General features: G+C 50.7%; 1 protein-coding gene across 2 annotated transcripts in view; it reads right to left on the bottom strand.

Annotated features, from left to right (window-relative positions):
- Positions 1–20,963, bottom strand: part of COL6A3 (collagen type VI alpha 3 chain) — a 66,976-nt gene that overhangs the window by 16,080 nt on the left and 29,933 nt on the right. The window contains exons 15-37 of one of the 2 annotated variants that reach the window (XM_028105294.2): positions 20,573–20,626; positions 19,718–19,789; positions 18,979–19,005; positions 18,824–18,868; positions 18,655–18,708; positions 18,136–18,198; positions 17,471–17,536; positions 17,028–17,081; positions 14,710–14,745; positions 14,058–14,120; positions 12,987–13,049; positions 11,765–11,827; positions 10,816–10,878; positions 9,276–9,326; positions 8,021–8,056; positions 7,530–7,592; positions 6,779–6,841; positions 5,064–5,096; positions 4,941–4,977; positions 4,827–4,838; positions 4,236–4,729; positions 2,597–2,693; positions 1,061–1,756 (exon numbers count right to left, since the gene is read on the bottom strand). In XM_028105294.2, coding sequence (XP_027961095.2) covers positions 1,061–1,756; positions 2,597–2,693; positions 4,236–4,729; positions 4,827–4,838; positions 4,941–4,977; positions 5,064–5,096; positions 6,779–6,841; positions 7,530–7,592; positions 8,021–8,056; positions 9,276–9,326; positions 10,816–10,878; positions 11,765–11,827; positions 12,987–13,049; positions 14,058–14,120; positions 14,710–14,745; positions 17,028–17,081; positions 17,471–17,536; positions 18,136–18,198; positions 18,655–18,708; positions 18,824–18,868; positions 18,979–19,005; positions 19,718–19,789; positions 20,573–20,626 — 2,305 coding nt within the window. The remainder of the gene's footprint in view (positions 1–1,060; positions 1,757–2,596; positions 2,694–4,235; positions 4,730–4,826; positions 4,839–4,940; positions 4,978–5,063; positions 5,097–6,778; positions 6,842–7,529; positions 7,593–8,020; positions 8,057–9,275; positions 9,327–10,815; positions 10,879–11,764; positions 11,828–12,986; positions 13,050–14,057; positions 14,121–14,709; positions 14,746–17,027; positions 17,082–17,470; positions 17,537–18,135; positions 18,199–18,654; positions 18,709–18,823; positions 18,869–18,978; positions 19,006–19,717; positions 19,790–20,572; positions 20,627–20,963) is intronic. The other variant, XM_088021476.1, reaches the window with a different exon arrangement.

The following is a 20,963-nucleotide window of genomic DNA, read 5'->3' as shown; positions in this document are numbered from 1 at the left end:
TTGGCAATATTTGGGTGATTGGGTTGAAGAAAATATTTACTCAGTGTAAGGGGGAGAGAGGACTAGAAGAAAAATCGAGCACAGAGTTGAACAAGTTCCAAGCTCTTGAACATCAAATTGTAACCAAATTACTTTTAAAGTTTTCTCAATGTCGTGCTTAATAAAACTTTTGTTTTTAGTCTTTGGAAGTAGTGACGGTGGCCCCGGGGTGAACTTGCTGCCTCACCTTTGCTTCATGTTTTTTCTCTAACACTTGCGAGGGACAGGCCTTTGCAAATGTGAACACGGTTTTCATGGACCTTGCCTTTCCCTTGAATAGTAAACTCTCTGTACATGCATGTTTGTTCCTACTTTCTACAGCTCCCTCAGTAGTTAGATACTCTCCTGTGCTGACCTGGGGCTGGCTCTGTACTGTACCAAGCCCAAGAGCATAGGGTCAACGATGCACCTCCTCACGGATCATCCAGTCTACCAGGACCGCAGGCCACAAAGGAATAACCAGCAGGCCACAGAAAAGATACAATAAGTAGTGTCCAGATTGAGGATGACAGAGCCTTGGGAGTGGGGAGCATTCACACTGAGTAGGGGCAGCTGGGGATATGCTTTGAAGATGAATATGGGTTTGCCACTAAAGCAGGGAGGAGATTCACATCAGCAAAGACCCAGAAGTTTCCAAGTGTGGGGTTGGTGGCTAAGCCCAGATCAACACAACTCCTTCGAGGAGATTCCCCACTTACTGTGTCATGCATAATCAATGTGCACTCGATCCACTGTGCCCTCTCAGGGACACGGGGTCTATGGCTGGGAGATGCGAGTCAAATTTGGTTGAATGAGTGAGTGAACAAGGACAGGATTTCCTTCTGTGTGTGTTCACTGCCATCCCTGGCTCCTAAAGGGTGTCTGGGACATGGCAGGTGCCAATACATATGTGTTGAATGAGTGAACAAGTCAACATCAGCACACTAGATGTCTTTTCTGCAGCCCCATGTCCCAGAGAGCCCAAGGTGACGGGCTGTCAGAAACCCTCGGCCCAGCCCACACTGTCCGATGTAGGACTTACTGCTCACGAAGGATGGTAACAACCTCCCAAAGCGCATCATGGGCTCTTCGTTGAGCTCAGTCGACTTATCCAATAGTTTGAAGAAGACGTCGTTGGGCTCACTGGCGAAGCCATATACCTCCTTGATGTTGACCTTCCTGCCAATGCCCAGAATCACGAAGAAGTAACCCTTGCATTTGGCCTGCAAGATGACTCTCTGGGCCTCTTCCAGCTGTTCCTTTTCCACCTCACCTGTCAGCATCAGAACCATGATTTTCAGGTCCCGTGGGCTGGGGGCACTTTCAAAGACGTTCTCTATGGTGTATTCAATGGCGCTGCCCAGGTCCCTGGTCCCCTGAAGCTGTGTCATTCTGTTGAGAAAGTCCACCAGCTTCTCCTTGGAGCTGTAGTCAGTCAGGGAGACTTCCACCTTCACGGGCGGCACGCTGGCGTTCCCTACGGACTCGTAGGGTGCATGCTGCACAACGGCCACCCTGGTAAAGTGCTGGGAGGCCTTGGGGTCTGGGCTCAGGTCCAGCTGTCTGACCAGGTACCCTATGTACTTCCTCATCTCGTTGAACTGGAACAGAGTGGTGGACTCAGCACTATCTAAGATGAAAGCCATGTCGATGTCCACATCGCTGCCCGCCGCTCGCCTGTCCCTGAAGGAAGGCCTCCAGGTGCCAAATCCACAGGATGGGTCAATGTTGCAGATGTCTAGAAAGAAGCATGGGAGCCTATTTATTCTGTGACTCCCACAGCAAGATAATTGTACGGCAGTGTGTCGGGAGTCAGGAGCAATTAAAATCATCACATAATATAGGAGACTCTTTATAGTTTGCTGCCATTTTGTGGCCAGATTTCAGTTCTCATCGCCTAACACTAAATGAAATAAACCAGGAAGTTAAAGTCCTTGTTAGTATACTATGGCATTGGCATTAGAAGAAGAGGAAGAGGAGGAAGAAGGAAAAGGAGGAGGAGGAGGAGGAGGAGAAGAAGAAGAAGGAGGAGAAGGAGAAGAAGGAAGAAGAAGAAGAAGAAGAAGAAGAAGAAGAAGAAGGAGGAGGAGGAGGAGGAGGAGGAGGAGGAGGAGGAGGGGGAGGAGGGGGAGGACAGAGAGGAAGAAAGGGGAGGGGAGGTGGGGGGAAGAAGAAAGAGAAAAAGAAAGAAGAGGAAAGAGAAGAAGGAAAGGAGAGGAGAAGAGAGGAAAGGAAAGGCAATTATTTCTTTGCTGCTGTTTAAAGAAATGTGTTCCAGAAAGTCACAAAGATAAATAATTGAAATCTGGATTCCAAGGTCAAAATGTAAGCAAAGCCTCCTTTCTCCTTTATCTCCTATGAAATAAATCCTTCCCTATCAAAGAGAAGCTCTGTTTGAGGGGTTCCACTTTAAATATGGAAGCTACTTATATAGGAACTGCACTGATAAATGTGAGGCTCTTTGAGTCTTCCTTTAACTCAAGCCCTTTCTATGGACGGAGACCATTGATTCAAATGTCGCTTTACAGAGAGTACCATATGTATTGTAACAGATATTCCTGTTAGAGAAGCACCTTACCCAGGCAAACATGACACGTCAGGACGTTCTGCAGGAAGTCCGTGAGGTCCCTCCTTGCGGGCAGGACGAGCGCATGCCCCACTGCTGTGTTATTGATCTGGTTGAAATGAAAGGAAATGCTCGGTAGGAGTGTCCATGGTAAGTAACTACTTGAAAATGTAGCGGAAGAAGAGTCACATCAGAAAAATAAACACCCAACAGATCAGTACCCTCTCGGGGGTTTTCTTGGTAGGGTTGGGGAGGGTGCACTGAGCTTAATAGGACAACACAGGTTTTCTCCTGTGGAGATGAGCTGCAGATCAAATCCCACTCCTGCACTTTCTGCTGGGCCTGGAGGAAAATTATTTAACCTGCCTGGGGTCCAGTTTCCTCAGCTGCAAAACAGGGATAGTGGTAAACTCCCCATGTCTAATTTGATAAGGCGTGCGAAGTGCCTGGGCTAGCCTCTAGGAAAGAGTGGGCACTTCGGCAGTCTGGTCATTGTCAGCAACAATTCCAGCCCCTGACAAACGTTAGCTCCATCCTCCCCCGCTCTCCCGGGTCCAGAAAGGGATTTAAAGGCAAAGCAAGTAATAAAATCACTTCTAGAAGACTCAAGAAGCCCTGCTCATCATCATGGCACTTAGCACACCATCACTAAGGAGTCATTTAGTGAATAATTAAATTTAATTAATGGATGATTAATTGACTTCTCCAACTTGCTGAAAGAGTGCTGTCAAGAGCCACGTGGTTCTGGGTCCCTCAGCCCCTGTGAGGGAAAATGTACATAAATGGGGCCCTTACAAGGGTAGACAGCTAGCAGCCCCAGCTGGCTTCCCAAGCTCAGGGCTCTGGGCTCAAATTGGCCTGCGGTTTAGCAGAAGAAGCCCCGAGAGATGGCACCAATGACCAGACTGCCTTTTGCTGACATAGGCAGTGGTAAGACCATAGAATGCGCAGTCTGGAAGGGAAGATGCTAGAGACCAACCTGCCCCACCCCGCCTTTCACAGGGGAGAAATCTAAGATCCAGACAGGTTAAGTGACGTGACCATATTACTTGCAGGGACTTGAAGCCAGAAAGTGAGGGTCGGGGGGGGGACTGGAACTAGGGCTCTTTCCCATCATGCCCACCGCCCACTCGTCTTGAGCAATGCCACTGGAGTTGGCACCGAATAAATATTAAGTAGCCAGTTAGTATAATTATTATATGTGTCATTATAACAATTAAACAAGCTATGTAAGCAACTGATAAGGGAGCAGTTCGCAGCTTCACAGCGAAGGCTGAGCCTTGGCTGCCATCTTGGCTGAGGAAAGGTTTGAAGAGGGGTGTAGGTAGGGGTGCTGGGGTCACTGACACTGGGGGAGGGGGGACTTCACTAGGAGACTGTAGGCCTCAGGGTCAGCCCTGGGAGATTCTCCTCCAGCAGGTGAGGATGGACCCAGTGGGAATAAATCACAAGCATTTGGCTGTCACCCTGGAGCCAGTCACCCGGCTGTCCTGGAAATCTCGCTCGAGTAATTGCCAATCACAACAGCCTCACCCTGGGGCTTTAGGAAACTCTGGCATGAACTCATCAAGGAGGCATGACGGGCCTGGGAATCCTCCCAGAGCCCAAGAAGAACAGAGCGAGGTGCCAACGACACCCACAGGGCACAGACCTGCAAGGCGTTGATGAGCTGCCGGTCCTCCTGGCTCGTGAGGAACAAGGGTGTGATCCCTGCATCCGAAAGCTTCAGCACAGCCTCCCTGAGCTGCGGGGACGCCCTCGTGGGCTTATTGCTGAAGAAAACAGCCACTTTCCTCATCAGGAATCCATTCCTCACACGCTTAAACGTGTTTCTGGCCACGAAGGACATGGCTGTTTCCAGACTCTGTTGCTTGGATGTCAGAGCCACCTGGAGGTTCTTGATCTTGTCCAGGAGGACCGACTTCTTCTTGGAATCGGCAAACCGGATCTCCGTGGTCACCTCGTTGTTGTAGGTGACCACGGCCACGCGCGCCCCGCGCGGGCAGTTGCTCTCAGCAATGGTCAGGTCGCCCACAATCTTCAGGAGCACGTCCCTCATCCGGCTAAATGTGTCTTGGGTGACCCCCTCTGAGGTGTCTAAAGCAAAGGCCAGCTCCGTCGGGAAGACAGGGCATTCCAGGGGTCCTGCGGGAAGTGGCGGGTTTTCAAAGACAAATTTTACTTACTGGAAGAGGGGCTCTTCTTTCCGCAGGAGGAAGTCAAAGGGCTGAAATCAACTTACCATAGCAGCAAGCTATGAAAGAAACAAAGAGAGGCGTGAAACATGTTTACTATGTGAGAATGTCAAACGTAAAAACAGAAGAGTGTCAGGGACAGGAGAGAATCGTGTACTTACGACATTTATCTTTGATGCTCTGCACAAGTGCACATTGCTTTAAAAGAAAAGGAAAGAAGTGTGAAGGGTGGGTGGACAAAAGGCTTACAGCGCAATGACTGGAGCTGTACGCATGCAACTTACATCCATGGAGTCCCCTCTGTTGCCTTTGGGACCCTGCAGAACAAGGAAAGAGAGAATGAGAAGCTGGACAGACAGGCAGAACCACCAACGCGAAGGAACCATCCTCAGCCCCCAGAAACACAACAGAGGAAGCAAAGGTGGTCCTCAGATGACCTTGATCATTTTCAGGCTCTCCCTATAAATTTGACTTTCCTGCTCAAGGAACAAAAGAGAGACAATTTTGAGGGCAAAAATGTTTCCCTCGTGGGCGCCTGGGTGACTCAGTTGGTTGAGTGACTGCCTTCGGCTCACGTCGTGATCCCAGGGTCCTGGGATCAAGTCCCACATTGGGCCCCCCCTGCTCTGCGGGAAGCCTGCTTCTCCCTCTGCCCCTTCCTGCTATTCCCTGTTTGTGCCCCCTCTCTCTCTTTTGCTCTCTCTGTGTCAAATAAATAAAATCTTTTTTTTTTTAAGATTTTATTTATTTCACAGAGAGAGACAGCAAGAGCAGGAACACAAGCAGGGGGAGTGGGAGAGGGAGAAGCAGGCTTCCCGCAGAGCAGGGAGCCCAACGCGGGGCTCGATCCCAGGACCCTGGGATCATGACCTGAGCCGAAGGCAGACGCTTAACGACTGAGCCACCCAGGCGCCCCAATAAATAAAATCTTTAAAAAAAATGTTCCCCTTGCAAGATAAGTAGCTCCACACTTTGGAAACCTGGGAGCTCATGACTAATCAAAGGGATCACACATTTGGGCTTGAGTATCAACACTGCTTCTCCCGAGAGAAGAGCTTCCTTTCCACCTGCTAGCCTAGTACCTCCTGTTCACATTAGGGACAGTGAGGATTCCCTTAGCTAACCCTCCGCTCTAGGTGCGAAGCACACCAGCTGGATTCCACCCCAGAGGAGCTCCGAGGACAGACCCATGGCCACCATGGCCTCTCATCCCAATGCGTGGCTGCTCTGATGGTCAAGCAGTCATCTTGTGGGCCAGTCAGGTGTCTTTCCACAAGACTAGTGACTGGCTTACTTTCTCCCATTAAATGCTTCACTTTTTAAAGGCAGCAATCATCTGACTCAACCTTCACCCAAGCTCAACCCATCTAATCCCTCAAGTTTTCCTTGTAGGAGTGACTGTCCGTCATTCTCTGAACCTCATCAAATTTCGTATCGGGTGATAATAGAGGGAGAGCTTCAAATAAGGAAACGAAGACATTCACAGTGGAGAGACATACTGGAAAGGCTGCAGAAGGTCGCCCTCCTGGCCCCAGGGGGCCGGGCACTCATGGGTTTTAAACCACAGATCAGAAGCTCTCTTGGGAATTTTATAAACCAAGGGAAGTAGTTCGCAAGCCGACATCTGACATAAATTATACTGTCTACAAGACGCAACCAAGAGGTATTAAAACTTGTACTTTTTTTTTTTTTTTGGTCCTGTACACAAACCTCAAACAAACCTACACCAGGAAGTTATAAAGGCAAATTACAATATATCCTAGACGACAAGGTTCCACAAGAAACTTCTTTTTAAAGTTTCTCGTTGCTCTAAAACTCAAAAGCTCTTTTCTCCGTTGTGGTATCAAAAAAAAAGCGGTTTATTTAAAAAGGGGGGGGCAGTAACAACCAAAGTGCAGCAGCCCGCCCTGTGAGGAGATGAGACAGCAGAAAGTTTATAAAGAGGCGTGTGTAAAGCATCCCGTCCCCGTGGCTTGATCAGAATTGGGTGGGTACTCACAGATGGTCCTGGGTACCCAGGGTCTCCCTTCTGCCCAACTGCCCCTGGAGGTCCTGAATTTCCCTAGAAAGGGCAGAACAAACACTGCTCAGCATGGCAGAAGATTGCAGGGGTGGTGAAGGTGATCTAATCCAACGTTCCCCGTCCCCACCAGAAATCTCTCACTGTAAGATGCTTGCCCCAGAACCATTAATGAGACTATCGATGGATGCACAAGAAACCAAGAAATGACAATCAGATCACTGTTCCGTGGAGACAACCAATCCAATGTTTTAAAACTTGAAGAGTAAAGGATGTAGTTTGACTGTCTTCACTGAGCAAATGAACAGGATAATACGATGGTTTTCACTATATTTTAAGCTAAAAATAACGGTTTCCCACAACTAGACCACCATTCGCTAAGTCAGGACTCATTGCAATCTTAAGAGGATGAGTAAACATTCACTGAAGAGAGTTATTCAGCGCTAAAAGTCGCATAAGGAAGAGGACTCTTACGGTAGGAAGGAGGGGAACGTGCGGTCTGGTGATCTTTGAGATGCATTAGAGGAAGGGGCTCTCTGGGCCTCCCCGTGAGGACGGCATGGCTGAAGGAGGGCAGCACAGACAACCACAGAGGGTTGGTCTGGTCTGGGGCTTAGGATTCCTCTTCTTCTACCTTCTACTACCCCTAGCCAGGCTGCGAGTGAAGAAGGATAATTTTCACCCCGCATGTTCTCATTCCCCACCTGCATCCAGGTGCAGGCAGACTCACCCTTCGGCCTCTGATGCCTTTGGGTCCTGGGGCTCCGCCTGTCCCCAGCTCACCAGGGGCACCCTGGGAAGAGAGCCAGAAAGAGACGCATTAAGCTCTGAAACGGAGGGTCTAGCTGAGGGTCCCTGGGTCATCTGGACCATACTTCCCAGGGCAGCCAAGTGGCTCACTCTGATTTATGTTCCACTAGGTTCCTAGTATATCTGTGTTCTTTGCACAGTCAGCCTTAGCTTATTGAACCCATAATGACAATATCATACAGATCACAATATTTTTAAGTTTGCAAAGTATGTTACTGCCGTGTCATTTCCTTTAACCCTCATTCACCTCCACATAACAGGTGAGGGAGTACCTCAGAGAGGCGGGGCCTTCCACGGGTCCCTGGTCAGTAAGCGGCTGACCCAACGCTAGCACCACGATATTCTGATTTTCAAACCAGACTCAGCCCCAAACAACGGTGACGTTTCACCACTAAGGGAGTATTTATTTACCTTTGAACCTGGGTATCCAGGGAATCCTCTTTCTCCCTATAAGAGATAAATAAATAACTCAATATTTGGTCCCAATTTAAAGGCATCTAAAATAAATTATTCTTAAGCAGAAAAAAATACATCCCTGGAGTCATCAAGAGAAAAAAATTCACAATATTACAATAAAATTTTGGGAAGTAATTCTTTAAAAATACAAGCTGTCTGCATGAAAGAGTGCTCAACATCACTCGGCATCAGGGAAATCCAAATCAAAACCTCAATGAGATACCACCTCACACCCGTCAGAATGGCTAAAATTAACAAGTCAGGAAACGACAGATGTTGGCGGGGATGCGGAGAAAGGGGAACCCTCCTACACTGTTGGTGGGAATGCAAGCTGGTGCAACCCCTCTGGAAAACAGTATGGAGGTTCCTCCAACAGTTGAAAATAGAGCTACCCTACGATCCAGCAATTGCACTACTGGGTATTTACCCCAAAGATACAAATGTAGGGATCCGAAGGGGTACGTGCACCCCAATGTTTATAGCAGCAATGTGCACAATAGCCAAACTGTGGAAAGAGCCAAGATGTCCATCGACAGATGAATGGATAAAGAAGATGTGGTATATATACACAATGGAATATTATGCAGCCATCAAAAGGAATGAGATCTTGCCATTTGCAACGACGTGGACGGAACTGGAGGGTGTTATGCTGAGTGAAATAAGTCAGTCAGAGAAAGACATGTATCATAGGACCTCACTGATATGAGGAATTCTTAATCTCAGGAAACAAACTGAGGGCTGCTGGAGTGGTGGGGGGTGGGAGGGACGGGGTGGCTGGGTGATAGACATTGGGGAGGGTATGTGCTATGGTGAGCGCTGTGAATTGTGTAAGACTGTTGAATCACAGATCTGTATCTCTGAAACAAATAATGCAACATATGTTAAGAAAAAAGAAAAAGAAGAAGAAGATAGCAGGAGGGGAAGAATGAAGGGAGTAAGTCGGAGGGGGAGACGAAGCATGAGAGACGATGGACTCTGAAAAACACACTGAGGGTTCTAGAGGGGAGGGGGGTGGGGGGATGGGTTAGCCTGGTGATGGGTATTAAAGAGGGCACGTTCTGCGTGGAGCACTGGGTGTTATGCACAAACAATGAATCATGGAACACTACATCAAAAACTAATGATGTAATTATGGTGATTAACATAACAATAAAAAAATTAAAAAAATATACAAGCTGTCTGAAGCTCAAGAAATCTAGCAGATACGCACTTTTTTGCCTCTGCGTCCTTCACTGCCAACCCCGTCTCTGCCATCATCACCCTGGGGGCGGAAAGAGAGCATTACTTTGGGCCTCCATGTTGGGCACGGCACAACCACCTCTGTCCAGAGCCCTGAGCACAGGGTGCTTGGGTCCCTGAGGTGTTCCCAGATCAAGGAAGTGTTCCTGCGCCCACCCCATCCTCCAGGTGCGAACAAGACCGCATCTGTAAGTGGGCAGGCCTAATGGATTCCTTTGGCAAAATGGTGCCGGTGTGCCTCCCATATAAAGAACAACGGACAGCCACTGGGAAAGACAGGGCTTGGGCGTAGAATCAAAGCCCCACTGAACCTGAGACTCTTAGAGCTGAAGGGACTTCCAAAGGCCATCCTGACTCTGTGCATCTAGGAATCTTTGATTGTCCTTCAAAGCAAGAATGCGGGACTCAGTTTTTCATGCCTGCCCGGGTCTCCTGTGCTCAGACCTTGCCCCCCCTGCAGCCCTCCCCTCCTTCCGGTCGTGCCACTAGACTATCTTCTTTCCAAACACCCCCCTCCTGTGCTCTCAGATCTGCCCCATCACACTCCCATGGGAGACTTTCAGAACTGGACTCCATCAACTCTTTCAAAAGAATCAGAAGAATGCATGTAAACTATACATTAATATCCCCAAACATACGTGGAACATGCTACCTAGTTCATTGACAGCTTTAAGTAAACGTAACAGCTTAAGAGGTATTGCCCAAAAATATATGGACACAGAATCAAGAAGAGATTTCCTTCAGTGGTCTGAATAGATTTTAAAGTCTGATTTTCACCCTTCTGCTCCTGAAACTAACAATAACAGAAATGGATCTTTTAAACTTCAGTTTCCTCTAGAGAAGTTGCATACATGCAAAAAACATTTTAAAGTTCAGGATTATAAATCAGATGAATCTGGTCCAATTACAGTGTTCAGGTATACTGCCTCATTTTTTAAAAATTCTCAATGTTCTGTTGACTTCTTTCCCCTGTATAGGAAATGTATATTACAAAATTATCATTAGTGAGCAGATTATTATTATAGATTATTTTTAAATAACATTTTTTCAAATGAGTTATCGAGGTAATAACTTCTATCCCCAGGATGTCTCATTCAAAGGAAATGGTTTCAATCTGGATGGAGACCTGATCAGATCCAATTCCATTTTAGCCAAAGGACATTTATTTTTTTGCAGGGAAGCCCCACCCAGTCATGGTCACAAAACACTTGCAGGACCGAAAATGAAGGTGCTTCAAGCTTCATTGAGTCCCTGAATTCTTAGGAGAGAAAGTGTCTTTACCCACTCTTCCTGGTGAATTGAAACTTATTTTGAAATTGATTTGCTGTTTATAAGCAGAAGGTTTCACTGTCTTCAATCGGATCCCCAAGGATACAAGAAGCCACTATCGAGTTACCTTTATTTGGAACCAACCCAATTTGTAAGGATGAAGCCTAGCCCAAAGCAAGGCCCCGGCCTCCCCGCCTCCCACCTTTCCGCGAAGGGTGAGCCACAGCACGTCGTGACCTTACCGTCTCCCCTCGGGGGCCCCGGCTCCCGATGCCTCCCTTTGGTCCTGGCTCTCCAGGCTCACCCTACACACAAGAAACAAGACTGAGACAGCTGTGGGTCCAAGGCCAACTTAAAATGTGATTCCAAACCATTTGTGCTCTGAGCGATGCCAGTGGTAAGGCTGCTGCAAGCTGCTAACTTCACCTTTTAGATTCTGATAAAAATGATTTTTTAAATTCCAGTGTTCATGTGTGGACTCCTGGAAAAGAATCCAGGAAGGTCTGTGTTTGTTCCTTGCCTTAGCCTGGCATGGGGACATGCTGATGGGGCAATGAGAAGGGGAAAAGAAGCCAGGAAAATCGGTGGGCGTTGAATTCAGCAGGGACACCCAACAACGCCAGCAAGAGGCACAGAGACAACTGTGAATTCCCATGAACACATTTCCTTGACTGAGAAAATGCCGCCCTTTCAGACTGTTTCTGATAAATTGTGGTTTCTCTTCAGGCTTATGGAAAGTCTGTTCTCAGACAGCCTTCATAGAACAAGCTGCCGTTATCCAAAGTAGCCGGGGATCTGGGGCTCTTAGATTAGCTAAATATGGCCAGCAGCGCTCCGCGCGCACACCACCACAGTTTAAAGAATGTGTGTTCAGCACGGCTCCGACGCTGTGCTTGAGCGCCTCCAATCTGCTCTAGGGCTCTAAGGAGCCCCGTGCCGCCACACGGACAGATGAGGGAACCCCCAGCTGCTGGCAGGTTCTGGCCCCACGAGAGCCAGCCCGCTGAGCACAGCCCGTGTGTTCCCTTGAGGTGGGATGGGACAGGGATCCCACTGGCCAAGCCGGCTGGCGACGGGAGAAGCTGGGTATGCGTGAGGCAGGGGGGCACACAGACGGATGACACAGAGGCTCAGGGGGTTCTGGCTGGGGCTCGACCTCAGGACATGAGCTTGACGTTTGTCAAGACAAACCTTTCTTCCCAGGGGACCGGTCCTGCCACGTTCTCCAGGAACACCTGCGGTCCCTCCGCTTCCCTGGAGCATGAGGAGAGGAGCATGTCAGTGAAATATTCACCCCCGACTCCGCAAGCCAAAGGGCCTGAGCCCTGCCCCGCACCGCGCTACGCTCAGCTCCACGCACGGTGCCAGAGACCCAAATGCAAGCCCGCACGGACAGGGCTTGTGCAAGTCTAAAACATCAGGGTGACCGCGTGGCACCAGTGTCCGTAAAGGGACACATACCCCGAGTCCCTGACTAGAGGGACCAGCACCCAGGTTTCATGTGCCTCTGTTTCCCTTTGCACACCTCCACACAGACACCTGCATGTGCAGGTGTGGAATCCTGTGTATGTGTACCCATTGAGGGAGCAAATAAATAACGACGAAACATAGCTCTTAAAATGGAGTGCAGCCTCCAGAGCCCAGAAATGACCAGAACGGACGTGCCAACAGGGGGTACCAGCTATTTGTCATCAGTGACCATTCGAAGAGCTTCACCTCACCCCCACTCCACCCTAAACTCTTGACTAATCACAGCTTAAATAATGTGACCAAAACCACAGAAGCTCGGAAAGTAGGTATTTCTCAGATTGCAAACTGGGGAAGGACCGTCTACGCAAACAATGGCTCGCACAAAGTTCCTGCTTCGCTATCCGACATTTCGTGCATTTATGTCGCGACAGGTCAGGCCTTTGCCAGTTTTTGGTCACTCTGACTTTCCATAGCAAATGACAGGGTAGCTCCCTCGATATCCCATCAGGCGGGAGGGATGCCAGGGCTGGGCGCCTGGTCCCCGCTCAGCTCTGACACGTTCTGCGCATGGTCACCAACCGCCGAGATGGACGCTCATGCCTGTGGTCGTACAAGTTAAAGGAGCAGCTTGTGTGTTGAACCTGCGGGTGGGGGACACCTTACACGAAATACCGAACCACAAGGCAATCTCCAGGGGCCACCTATGAAACAATTTGGCGTTCGCAGAGAATCGGGGCAGATTTAGTTAGACCTTAGGCAGTTCTGCCCTCAGACTTTGGAGATGCAGGACGGCCTCCCTGTGCTTACCACCCAGCTGGCGCATGTTGCCAGGGAGGAGGGGAAGGGAAGTCCGTCTACAGCAACACCATCCCCGGGACCTCAGCCTGTGCAGCCCTGTGCTCTCCACTTGGCTAAAGACGGGGGTGAGATCAAGCCGACTTACCCGAGGCCCAGAAATGCCTTGTTCGCCGATCAGGCCTGGAGGGCCGGTGGGACCAGGTGGGCCCTGAAAAGTAAAAGGCCAACGTAAGTGCTGTGTGAAGGTGGCACTCCAGGAGGAACCTCAGGAGCCAGAAGCCCGAGCCTCACTTCTGCCAGCCAAAAAGCCTGCTAGAGACCACGCTTCTGTCTCCGCTTTAACAGCCCCAACCCAGGACACAAATGGGGAAGTTAGTTTAAAAAAAAATACAAGGAGCAAGGGGCGCTTGGGTGACTCAGTTGGTTAAGCAACTGACTCTTGATTTCAGCTCAGGTCATGACCTCAGGGTCGTGAGATCGAGCCGCACGTGAGGCGCTGCGCTCAGTGGGGAGTCTGCTTGAGCTTCTCTCCTTCTCCCTCTTCCTCTGACCCTCCCCCCCCGCCATCTCTCTCTCTCTTTCTCTCTTTAAAATAAATAAATTGAATTTTTCTAAAAAAATTACAAGGAACAGGAATTCAAACAAAAGCTTGTCCGCAGATGTCCACAGTAGCACTATTCACAGTTTCCAAAAGGTGGAAAGAGCCCAAGTGTCCACCAGCTGATGCCTGGGTAAACAAATTGTTGTCTGTCCACACCGTGGAATGTGACTCAGCCACAAAGAAGAAGGAAGCATAGACACCTGCTACTACATAGAGGAACGTCAAAAACATGATGCCCAGTGAGAGAAGCCAGACACAAAAGGCCACATAGGGTATGATTCCCTTCCCGTCAAATTTCCGGAACACACAAACCCACAGAGACAGAAGGGAAATGAGTGGTTTCCAGGAGCTAGGGGAGGGGAGATGGGAGTGACGGCTTAACGGGGAGGGGGCTGCTCTGGGGACGGTGAAACTCTTTTCTAACTACATAGAGCTGATGCTTGTACAACACTGCAAATGTACTATCTGCCACGGAATTGTTCACCTTACAATGATTAGTCTCGCGTTCAACTCTGTAAAACTGACGGCCACCTCAATGAAATTAAAAAAAAAAAAAAAATACCAGGGCATCTGGGAAAGCATCACAAGGCACGCAACCTTGCCAGGGGTACTGACCTGTGTGCCTCGGGTCCCCTGCTCTCCCACGGAGCCTGGCTGGCCGGGGCCGCCCTTGTTGCCCTTGGAAACAGAAGAAGATGGAGGGGGAGGGTCAAGGTAGTTCATGCCAATGTCAGCTGTGTGTTCCACAGTCACATCTGGACAGGGAGACAGGGGAACAGCCCTACGCGAGGGGCGGGGGCCACTGGCGCCATGCCTCCAGACTGAGACATGACCCCGCGCCGCTGGGGTCACTCTGCACTCTTATGATGGTTTCTCAGTCTTTTCACACCTTCTGCTCAGGACTGCTTTGTGAGGTGGGGAGTTTTTAATCCAAACCTGCCTTGTGCAGGTGAGTAGACACTGAGATGGGCCAAGGCCCAGATAAGCAAGCACATCGGGGCTGAGGGATGCCCGGACACCGCCTCCCCCATCTCTCGCCTCTGCTTCTGCTCCTCGTCCCCATGGCCACTCAGTTTCACAAGCCCTTTAGAAGAGGCTTGAGTTAAGGAGCTGGTGGAGAAGGTGGGGCCAGCTGTTTGAGCTTCACGCCTTGCTGGCCGAGGGACAGTGCTTTTGGCTCCTGGGCGGGATTGCATCCCTGCCCTCTGACAGCACACGGTGAGTCCCGACGTGACAGCAGAAAAGAGGCACCAAGGGAGAGACCTACCTTAGCTCCCGCAGGTCCCCTCCGGCCGAAGCCACCCTGTGGAGAAGTCACAAACTCAGAGGGAGCCTGGGGACGGAGCCCAGGGCTCTCTGCGACGGGAGCCGCCGAGCACCAGACGCCACGCCTAGCGGGCCCCGAGCAGACGCGCGCGAGACACCCTTCCTCCTGCTCTCATCTCTTCGAGCTCTTGCTTCCATGCTGCCCTGTTAACCACCCAAATGCAAGCTTTCAGAGTTAACTTCAGACCTGCCAAGCAAAATAATGACTCGCTCTTGCTGCACAATCCCAGCCAGTTTCAAACAAGGATGTGAAATGGTCATGTCGACCCGTCCGCTTTACGACCATTTTCCTAACTGCGGGGAGAGGTAATGAAATATGTTCATTCTAATGGAAGGGAGTCCCAAACTCTCCAGATGTTTCTGGCCAAATATAACACATACTCCATTAAGTAAAGCATCGGGAGTGCACGTATATGTGAACCTAAAAGCCCAACTGTACTTAGTCTGGGCTCATGACTTGGCAACAACTTCCTTGATGTTCCAGAAGTGACCCTCAGTTCAAATACATGTGGGCCCGCTGCGCTAAGTAATCCTTTAATCCCAATTTTGTGATGCTTCTTCTCCAGTGCAAATGTATAAGATGGGAATGCATGAAGGTCCTGGGTGTATCTCTGCGAGGTTAAGGGTTAGTATTCTGGATTCTGTAACACGCCAGCTCTGTTAGAGGGCTTAGTGCATCTGCCGCATCAACCAAAGAAAGGCATCCTCCACTCCCAGCGGACCAGCCCAGAGATTTTCTGGGGTGATTGTTTTGCCATTATTCACTGTGGTGGCAGCATCTGTAGTGCAAGATTTTGGCCTCCTTCCATGGACGACACGTTGACCAGTGGAGGAGGAGGAAGAGACAGGCCAGACTCCTTGAGATTAACAATCTGGCTGGCCTCCCCCAAAGGGGACATCCTGGAGCATGACCAGAGGCCACCAGTGCTCAAAGATGCACGGCTCATGCCAGAGGTGGCCTGCAGAAGCCTGCAGTGGTGGCATGAGGCGTGAGGTGACCCAGGGGGAAGGACACATCTCACCGTGGCATGAGCCTGGTGCAGCGAGGTCGTAAGGGAAGGAGGAGACCAACAGCCAGGCTTCGCCCAGCTTCAAGGGTGAGGTAAGAGCCCTCGACCATATCAAATTCAAACCCAAGGTTCTACCTTGCCCACAGAAATCAAACAAATGGTACGCATGGCTCTGTTTTAAGTCCTTTCATGAAAACAAGTTTTGGCTCTGCTCGCCCACGGAGCCAACAGCCCATGTGACAAGAGAGTATTTCCCCAGTCGCTGTTCATTATACAGCTCCTCAGCATTATCCAACTCTAATCCTCAGAACTTTGAAGGTGGCATTTTCAAGTTTTGTTTTCTTCTGAATCTTAAAAGCATAACTGAAAAAATGATGCCCGAGGCCGATCGTCTGATCACGGGTGAGAGTCATTCCTTCCAAAAGCCCTCAGCGCAGGGCATGTCTCAGACGGTCCAGCCGCCAATCGATCCCCCGGCACGTGCGGCTGGTGGAGGTGACATTCTTGCCGAGCCTGCTGCGGCTGGGCTGCCTCCACTGGTGAGCAGAGCCATCCCCTGCCCGCCCCCTGAAGATTTATCAACTTTCAGACCACTCCTCCCCATGCAGGGACTCTTTCCTACTTCCAGGGCCCCGAGCTCTGGGTTCCCAGGAAACCTCCTACAGATTGTATACATTGACTTCGGCTTTAGCAACCCTTTAACAAGACTCAAAGAGCTGGCACGCAACGAGCTATCCTGCAACAGACATTTGTGAAATGTCTTGAAAAGGCAGCTGCAAGATACCATTCAGGAGAAGCCAGAATCTGGTTGCATCCTTGAGTTACAGCAGTACAGACAATCATTTAACCAACCAGTTTACAACCGTCAGCTTTCCCGCCCCTCATGCCCTCACCCCCCCTGTATTCCTGCTTCCGTCTGGATTTTTAAAATATTTAGCCGGATAAGACGAAGAGAAATATTTGAAAGCAGCAAAGATATTACTTTTAAAAGTATCTGTTGGATGTGGGTTTTTTTGGACGGGCAGGAGGCAGAACCAGGGGGGTGGGGGAAGAGATGGAGCACGGAGCAAATTGGAAGAATGAAAAATTTCTATAAGCCGCAAGGTCTGGGTGACAACAGTTTCAGAAATCCCCTTAAAGTCCCTAAGTATAAAGTTGCTGAGTAGCTCTGCCCCAAGTCGTGTTGGCAACTCCGGCGGCACTTGCTAAATCTTCCCAGGGAGCCCCCCAAGCCCCAAGAGGCACTCACGTCTTTCCCGGGTTCTCCAGGGCTTCCAGATACCCCGTCTCTCCCAGGGAGACCCTGACGTAGAGAAAACATTGGCGTAAGATTCTCACCTGCAAAGAAGACTGTCTAACTCTGGCACACTGTGCCAGACACCACAGGAAAAGGGGCACACACCCAGGGTGGTGCGCTGCTTGGTGGGGTCCCTTAGACGTGGGCCGGGCCCATCTCCACAAGCCTCTGGCTTGACAAGCATTTTCCATTAATATCTAAGGGGCACAAATCTGCAGGAAAGAAGCCCCTCTTGGTGGCAGTGGCTATTGCTCCCTGTTGGGGAGACCCCTTCACCTGCACACACAGTCCGCTCCCGGCTTCGTGTGCCCCACGGCCCCGAAGACCACTTCCGTGGCCTCTGTGGCTGGGGCAAGCTGTTGGCAAACGGGACCTGGGAATGCAGAGTGCCGTACCATGGGGCCGATGTCTCCAGCTTCTCCTTTGGGTCCTCTCTGCTGACTGTCCTGCCCTGAGTCACCCTGTGAACAACACGGGTCAGGGACATGAGCCGCGCGTGCAAGAAAGGGACGCCTGAAATTCACATGAGGGAAAGAGACGGGGGAAGAAAGGGTTTGCAGCTTCTCTGGTTCTATGGCCCTAAAAAAGCCCTGCCAGGCCGGCCCCCTCTCCTCCTGGCCAGAACAAGGCAAGAGGGACCCCGGCCACTGCCCTTCCCAGAGCCAAGAGCGGTCCGTGACCCCACAGTCAGGCTGTCCGAGTGGGGTGGGTGGGCTCTGCAGGACGTGGCCGGGGGGGGGGGGTGGCTCAGGGCCTTAAGGTTTTGGCCGCCTCTAATAGCTTTCTGACCACCCGATCCTGCTGGATTAAAGTGCCTGAGACCCGCTTTTAGGGAAATTTCTGAGGTCTTCGTATGCTAGGCCTTGCAGACGCTTGTCTTTGCAGGGGAGAGAGCAAATGCATCTCCGAAATTGTAGGAAAAAGACAAACCACCTATGTTATTGACACATTTTAAGGCAATTTCAAAATTCTGGTTTAAAATTCTTCCTTTCAACCCACTTTCCCGCAACCCTCTTGCCCAAATGTGGGTCTCAAACTGTGGATGAGGAAGCTCCCTCACCGGGTCACCTCGAATTCCGGTGTCTCCTCTCTCTCCTTTGTCCCCTTTAGGTCCTTTGTCACCCTAAATAAAAAGCACAAGCAGAAACAAAGATTAGATAGGGTTTTTGTATCTCACCCTTAAAGTCACGTTCTTTAAACAGAACAGCCTTTCCCATTTGCTCATTTACATGAAGGTAAAATGACTCCCAGATGTTTCTGATCTGTTCAGGTAATCCCAAATATTTACTGGGACCTATTCTGTACCAGGCACCAGGGAGTTGTTTAAACAGAACACACTCAGTCCCTGCCCTATGAGACATAACTCTTCAAGCAAACAAACAAACAAACAAACAAAAAATCTGATGTAATTGTCCCAGCTGACAGAGGACAGAGGTGATGCCAAGGATGCACCCCTAGAGGACATCAGGGAAGGCTGCCTGGAGGAAGCAGTCTTCACATACGTGAACAAAAGAATATATTCCTTAAGGAAAATGTTTTTTGTTTTTCCACAATGGCAACACTATGGAAACATACTGACCCTTCTACCGGGATTCCCTTTTTCTCCAGAAGAACCAGGCAATCCTTTGTCTCCCTGTCAAAGACAATAAGAAAACGTCACTCCTGGCGCAATTTCCAGATCTGAGGGATGAGCGGCCAGGATGTCCAGGACTGGACGCAGTGTGGACTCAGAGTGTGAAATCGCTTACATCTTCACCGTCGAGACCATCTAGCCCGATTTCTCCTAATTCACCCTGCGAGGGAACAAGACACAGCCGTGAGGATAGGAAGCCATTCTGGCAGAGGAGAAATGACAGATACTGGGAATGCTTTAAATTTAAAAAACGGAAACAAGCGTAGGTACCTTCTCTCCTGGGAATCCGCGAGAGCCCTGGAAGGTAGGGGAAAGGGGAGACATTAGCTCCTCCCTGGAGGCCAAAGAGAAGAGGCTAGAACAGGCAGGGGGAGCCCCACCCCACCCGAGCACCCCGAATCCGAAATTCAGTGTGGGGGACTCATCCGTCTGTGCCGCCCTCTCTCCATCACATGGAGGATCCTAAGGCTAATTTGCCGGGACCTTGGCTCCCTGAGCAGAAGGGGACCAGGCTCCAAGATCCCTTTGTGACTTTGCCCCTCGTTGGCCCCTTCCCCTCAGCAGCTGCTTTCAAACTTCAGCACACGGAGGAGAAAACGCATCCAAGTATTTCACACAAGGAATCTTCTAGCACTTGCCATCCACTCTGCCCCAACACTTCCCTGGCTTTTCTCAGGGTCCGGGGCTGGAGCTGCTGGCCCCCAGCCCTCCCTCCGCCCTGGCCCGTGCGTTCTCTGTCCTTGTGACTGCCTCCTGGCTTGCCCATAGGAAACTATTCCACTATTCTCAGGCTCCCTTCCCACGGCTGCCAGGGCTGCTGAGCCCGCCAGACTTTGGAGCCACCCTCCAATGAGAGGCTGCTGGCCGCTGGAGCCCCCGGGGGCCTTCCTCCCCAAGGAGGCATTTGGGGAAACTCTCTCACTTCTGCAGGTGCCACGGAATGCCCTCTACCTACCAGGGCCCTGGGGCTGTGGGTCCCCCCACACTCTCAGGGGCCAACACACTGTACCTTTACTCCTCTCTGCCCGGGGCAGCCCTGGAAACCTTGAGTGCCGTTCACGCCCGGAGGACCGCGCTCACCCTGCCCGGAGAGACAAAGTCATTTACAGGTTGGAGCCCCTCCTTGTCACATGCCTCCACTGAGTTTGCTTTGCAAGGAAAGGCGTGTCCTAGAAAGTGGGTTTTGCTGGCAGAGATGCTGTTTGATCCCAGTGAAGCCTCCGGCACCCTGAACCCCCAGCCCTGGGCAGTTCCTGCCCCTGAAGGGAGTGGGGCCTGGAAGGGGCTGCAGCTCAGAGGGTACCTCCCTGGAGGACCAAGGGTGGGCAGGCTTCTGGGTACTGGGTGCTAGGAGAATCCTCGGCCTGACATCTCCTCCTCTGCACCATCCCTGGTTCCCAGCTCTCCAAAGGGTCTTGGGGTCAGCGCTGACACCCAGCACTTCCAGCTGGGAGCCCGTGACTTCACCTACTCCCCACCGGGCCCTTTCTCCCCAACCCAGGGCTGGGCTTCCTGCTAGTGTCTCAAAGCCTCTCAGACCTCACTGGTCCCAGGAACTGCTTCCTGAGCCCCCAGCTGGACCTTCCAGTGGCCCCAAGTCTCAGAGGCCATCAAGTGTCTCCCTCAGAAACAGGACCAGGAAAAGCCCGCACCGCATGCCCACATGGGTCAGTGTCCGGGGGCACCCCACTGGGCTCCACGGTGTAGAGGTCTGAGGGCAGTCGTGGAGGAGGTCAGAAGTTAATGTTTTCCCAGTAGGAACGTCACTGGAAATGGGACAGACTATGAAGCCCACAATCCAACCCCAACGTGTGAGGAACAAGGAGGGGACGAAAGCTTCAAGAACAAACTGTCTTGTACTTACGGGTCCACCCTCGTCACCGGGGTAACCTCGGTAGCCATCTTCCCCGGGGACGCCCTAGAACAGAGCAAATCAGTTCCTCAGCCAAGACCCATGGTTTCCTTCGCTCCACATTCAAGTGTCTCCCCGACCCCCTCCCTTTGATAGAGCAGTGCCACCGATCAGCATGGCTTTAGCTGTCCCCTTGAACTTGGGCTTCCGCTCATTATTCCAGCATAACTAATCTATCAGAATCTTAAAGACTCTGATCTACTGAGAAATCCTGTCCGTTTCCTGTCACTTAGATGCATTTGCTAAGAATCCCTGTTGTCCATCCACAGCAAGGTTGCTAGTGATGCCCACCGATTTTAACAGCATTTTATAAAATGAAGAACCAGTGCATTAGAGAACAGAT

This window comes from Eumetopias jubatus, unplaced genomic scaffold (genome assembly GCF_037043125.1).
Source record: "Eumetopias jubatus isolate StellerSeaLion01/CBP00866 unplaced genomic scaffold, mEumJub1_p1.0 scaffold_3, whole genome shotgun sequence".
NCBI classification, from domain to species: Eukaryota; Metazoa; Chordata; class Mammalia; order Carnivora; family Otariidae; genus Eumetopias; species Eumetopias jubatus.
The sequence above is the reverse complement of the archived record's forward strand: the minus strand, read 5'-3'. Positions and strand labels throughout refer to the sequence as shown.